This window comes from Pinus tabuliformis, chromosome 5_2 (genome assembly GCF_031772625.1).
Source record: "Pinus tabuliformis cultivar Carrire ecotype Pingquan chromosome 5_2, CPIR1, whole genome shotgun sequence".
NCBI classification, from domain to species: domain Eukaryota; kingdom Viridiplantae; phylum Streptophyta; class Pinopsida; order Pinales; family Pinaceae; genus Pinus; species Pinus tabuliformis.
In genome coordinates this window covers 481,089,351-481,094,690 of record NC_142306.1, presented here as the reverse complement: position 1 = coordinate 481,094,690, position 5,340 = coordinate 481,089,351, and the positions used below count along the sequence as shown (strand labels likewise).

Here is a 5,340-nt window from a genome sequence, read left to right as displayed (position 1 = left end):
GCTCAGGGCTCTCCAGCGAAAGCAGGACCGAAAAAGCTAGACTCGCCTTCTCCTCCACTGACAAGGGCTCGGGCAGCTGCAGCAACCGCACAGGCCTTGGGTACTATTCTTATCCCTCCCTCTATTTCTTCAGGCATCTCATCTGATTTCGTTTTTTCCAATGTAACTTTCACCTTGGCGCATTGCTCCATCCCTTCGCCCCCCTTGATCCCGTCTACTGCTCCACCCTCTTTGCCTCCCGCATCCTCGCCCTCCTCGATTTCATCCTCCAGGAAGCCATCCTACCACCCTTACTCCCTTCGCCCTTGGCCCTCTCAGTCGGACGCCTCTGGACCGCAGGCCGGTTTGGGTATTGTCCCACTGGGCCCTGGATCTCTGTCCTCCCGGGGCAGAAAAACTGATCTTTCCAAAGCCATTAGGCGTGCAGGAGCGGAAGTCGCATCTGGGCGCCAATCCACCATTGATGGGGTCCTTAGAGCAGCCAAATCCCCGAGGATCGGCCCCCCATGAAGTGTCTATCTTTCAATTGTCGGGGCCTGGCTAGTGCCCCAAAGAAACTAGCTCTCAAACGACTTTTTGAGGTCGAATTACCTGATATCATTCTCCTTCAAGAAACACTTGGCCCTGCAGAGGCTATATCTCTTTCCTTAAGCACTCTGGCAGCCAGATGGAAGTTCCTGGCAATTGATGCTAACGGAAGATCGGGGGGACTGGCAATTGGTTATAACCCAAAATCTATCAGGCTGGACTCCTCATGGGGTGGTCAAGGATTCATGGGAGCAGACATCTTTTCGGCAGATCTCGGCCTGTCCCTTCGTATTGTCAACATATATGGTCCATGCCAACAGAGGGAAAGCTTCTGGAGACAATTCTTCAATCGTAATCTAATGGCTCTTGATCGAATCATTCTGGGAGGAGATATGAATTTTTCAATGGGATTCAGGGAATCATGGGGTTCAATGGCGCAAGTGGACACCATCACAGAGTTCATGAGAAATACCTTGGATCAGAATGACTTCATTGATATACCTATGCAGAAACCACTGCCCACTTGGAGAAACAGAAGGGTGGGAGCATCTGCATTAGCTCGTAGATTAGACAGGTTCCTGATGAAAGGACCCCTGATCCATCAGTTACATTTCTACAAGCAATGGGTGGGATCGGGAGGCATATCAGATCACTCCCCTATCTTATTGGAAATCCTGGGCCCTCACCATAAGCCAAAAGCCCCATTCAAATTCAATCATGTGTGGCTTCAGGACCAAGACTTTACTAAATTGGTTACAGACTACTGGAAAGCGCATCCCATTGACAGAGAATCATCATTGGCTAGGGGATTCTGTAAAAATCTTACTGAGTTAAAACACCTAGTTATCAACTGGGCAAAAGAAAAGAAAGCAAGAGAAGATGTTCAGATCACACAAGTGGAAGAAGAACTAAAAGTTCTTCTGGATGAGCGGAATTTGGGTTTTGTTACGGGAGATGACAAAGCCCGACTGGTGGAATTGGAAAATCAGAAGAACAATATTCTCAGGCAGAGGGAGGAATCGCTCAGATTGCGCAGTAGGGCAACATGGCTGAAAGCAGGGGATGAAAACTCAAGATTCTTCCACAATTATGCCAAGGGAAGGAAAGTGGCAAACACTATCTGGAATCTACCCCTACCTGAAGGAGGTTTTGCGGACTCCTTCAACAAGCTCTCCCAGCTTGGAACGGAGCACTTCAGAGGTTTATACAAGAGCCCTGCTGGCACAAATTTGGCAGAAATCATCAATGTGGCCACTCATTTCCCTAGATTTGTAAATGATGAGGACTCTGCAGATCTCACAGCCCCTGTCTCTATGGAAGAACTGGAAAGCACTCTTAAATGGTTCAAGAAATAAAAGAGTCCTGGGCCGGATGGCTGGACTATAGAATTCTATATTGCCTTTTTTGATCTCATGGGAGGAGACCTGCTTGGGGTGATTGAGGAAAGCAGAACATCGGGGTGCCTCTATAACGCCATAAACTCCACCTTCATTGCCCTCATCCCAAAATCCGACTCCCCTACCTCCTTTGATGATTTCCGCCCCATCTCACTGTGCAATGTACTATACAAGATCATCTCAAAAATAATTGCTAATAGGATCAAGCCCATTCTATCAAAGCACATCGCCCCCCAGCAATTTGCTTTCCTAGAGGATAGGCAGATTCATGAGGCCATTGGATCCACCCAGGAAGCGCTTCATTCCATCTGGACTAAACACCTCAAATGTATACTCCTGAAGATCGATCTCGCAAAAGCATTTGACCGTGTCAGCTGGCTTTATATCAAAATGATCCTTATCCATTTGGGCTTCCCACATCCCCTCATAAATTGGATCATGGCCTGTATTACTACACCCTCCTTCAGCATCCTGATCAATGGTTCTGCCTCCCATTTCTTCCACTCAGAAAGAGGACTCCGACAGGGTTGTCCACTCTCGCCTCTCCTATTCCTATTGGTCATGGAAGGTTTGAGCCGTCTAATCATCACTGCAAAAAGGGAAGGGGCTCTGAGAGGTCTTAAGATAACAGAAGAATGTTACCTCACTCACCTACTGTTTGTAGACGATGTATTAATTCTCTTGGATGGCAGCATACAGGACTCCACAAATTTCTTCCGCATATTAAATCTTTTCTCACAAGCCACAGGCATGGAGGTCAACCGGATGAAATCTACCATAACTCTGGCCAGGACCTCTGTAAATGAGTCTCAAACTGCCCGGCAGGCTTTCCCATACACCCCACAATTATTGGACAGGGGGCTAAAATACTTGGGTTTTTGGTTAAAACCCACAAGCCAAAAGATCGCAGATTGGGCTTGGCTTGTAGCTAAAGTGGAAAAAAGGCTATTCTGTTGGAGTCACAGATACCTCTCTAGGGCTGGGCGGTTAGTCCTGATCAAATCAGTGCTGGAAGCAACCCCGGTATTCTGGATGGCGCTCGCCTAGATTCCTCGGCACATATTGGCTCGTCTACAGCACCTATGCAACAGATATCTATGGGTAGGTAGTCAAGACAAGCGTATCTTCGCCTGGATCGGATGGCAAAAGATAGCAATCCCGAAGAATTGGGGAGGCTGGGGGTTAAAGGAGCTCCCTATCTTCGCACAAGCTCTGGCTGCGAAAATGAGCTGGGCACTGTTAACATCTCAGAGCTTATGGACCCGTCTCACTTATCACAAATACATCTGGCCTCTCAGCACCCTGGATTGGATCAGACTTCCAAATTGGAACAAATCTGGCATATCTTCCATATGGAAAGCTCTAATACACTCTCTTCCCTTAATTAGAGACAATCTGGTATGGAGAATCAGGGATGGTACTCGAGCTCGGATCGGTCTTGACCCTTGGACTAACAGTGGCGGGCAGCATATCCTCTCACAAGAACTGGTGGAATACCTCCTCACACAGGACATCAAAGTAATTGTGCAAATTGCTGATCAAGAAAACTCTGACATATTCCACCAGGCATGGAAAACAGCGCATCACCTAAATCTGCCCCGAAGATGGCACCCTGAACGGCAGGGATACAGAGAGGCTCTGATCGAATCACATATCAGAATCATAGAGGGGCCAGACGAGCTCATATGGAATCAAGCCGAGGACGGAAATTACTCTCCTAAGGCAGGCTACAAGCAGCTCATTAGTCATAAGAAACCTGATGTCTTAGCTAGCTGGTGGCATAACATATGGAAACACTCTGCAGCGCCACGCTCAAAACTATTCACCTGGTGTATCTTGAGGAACAAGATTCCCACGGGGGAACATCTTATGCACAGGGCACAGTATGGACCAACTTGGTGTGTATTATGCAAAGAAGCCTCAGAATCCACGGAGCATTTATTTTTGAGATGCAGAACAATTCAGAATCTCTGGTCAAATCTTAAAAGCTTCATAAATTACACTGGAAATTGGGATGGAACAGACCTCACAGAAGCTTGGATAGAGTGGGAAAAGAGACACAAAGGATCGAAGATCACCAACCTGCCAATTATTGTAAACTGGCACTTATGGAAATCAAGAAACCGCATAATATTTGAAGACAAGCAGGTTCACTGGCCCCTGGTGGAGGCTGGTATTATAGCTGCATTCAGAGAACTACCTGACCCACCCCCTCCAAAAACCCGCCTCCCAAATCCTCCCCCATGCATTGATCATAGCACCCCATGGGCCTATTTTGATGGTGCTGCAAACAGACAGAGCTATGGGGGTGGGTTTATCATACATAAATCTGAGCATCATTATTATAAAATAAAGGCGGGTCTGGGCACTGGAACCAACAACTTTTCTGAGCTTATCACTTTGAGACATTCACTCCATTTTGCATTGGGACATCACTGCACTAGCATCAATATTTTTGGGGACTCTCAAATTATCATAAATTGGTTCAATGGAATATATGCATGTCACATCCACACACTCAGCATTATCTTGAATGAGGTACTCGAACTCAAAGCAGCTTTTAACAATATTACATGTTCTCATATCTACAGGGAACATAACAAAGGCGTTGACAAATTATCCAAGGAGGCCGCGTTGATGGACAAAGGTATTTGGGAGATCACAGAAATTCAAGGCCAGCAGGAACACAAATATTATCACCGTCCATACATAGACCCGAGATACCAAACTACACTGGGTCATCAAACAAACTGAAGTTTTTTGCATGTATATGACAGATGAAATCTGATAAGCTTAACATATTTTTGTCGAAACAGTAAGATGTGTTTCCGAAAAGGCATACTGTAACAGCTCAAACAGAATGCCCTGCGTGGCAAATCTGAATTGAAAACTCATACAGAATCTTTTTGCAAAGGGTACAATGTACAAAGTGAACATCAGCATATGCGTAAAAGCATCTACAATATGTAATTTTCCTTAATAATGAAAATTACGGATTTTTCCAGTGGAAAAAAAAAATAAGATGTTTTAAAATTTGTTATAATAAACATAATAACATAATAAAAATAACTCATAACAAGGTGTAGATTAATTGAAATCATAACAAAACATAGATTGATGATTGATTGATTGAAATCATAACAAAAAAGGGAAAAATGTCTCACCAAGGAAAACCAGAAGTCAAAGAAAAATAAAACCAAAATCAAGGTACATTTATGTTTTGCCAATTGAGAGAAATTTTAGGAGTTTTTTTCGCGAGTGTATGCATATAATAGCTTATATAGAATAGTGAGTTCCAAATGAAGGAAAATAAGAAGATTTCATTGGAAATCTTAGATAGAAGAACATGTAGTTAAAGAAATCAATGTAAGGAGTTTTGGCCTGCAAACCAAATTTTTTATAATATAAATTCCAT

The 5,340-nt window shown here is 44.5% G+C and overlaps 1 protein-coding gene across 1 annotated transcript; it reads left to right on the top strand.

Moving 5' to 3' along the window:
• The first annotated feature begins 506 nt into the window (after positions 1–506).
• Positions 507–1,883, top strand: LOC149159755 (uncharacterized). Its single transcript, XM_089434415.1, has one exon. It carries the CDS (start codon positions 507–509, stop codon positions 1,881–1,883), a length of 1,377 nt encoding a protein of 458 aa, XP_089290541.1.
• The last annotated feature ends 3,457 nt before the right edge of the window (positions 1,884–5,340 follow it).

Excerpts from the sequence above, each read along its gene's own strand:
- LOC149159755 (XM_089434415.1), top strand. The coding sequence starts at position 507 with ATGAAGTGTCTATCTTTCAATTGTCGGGGCCTGGCTAGTGCCCCAAAG.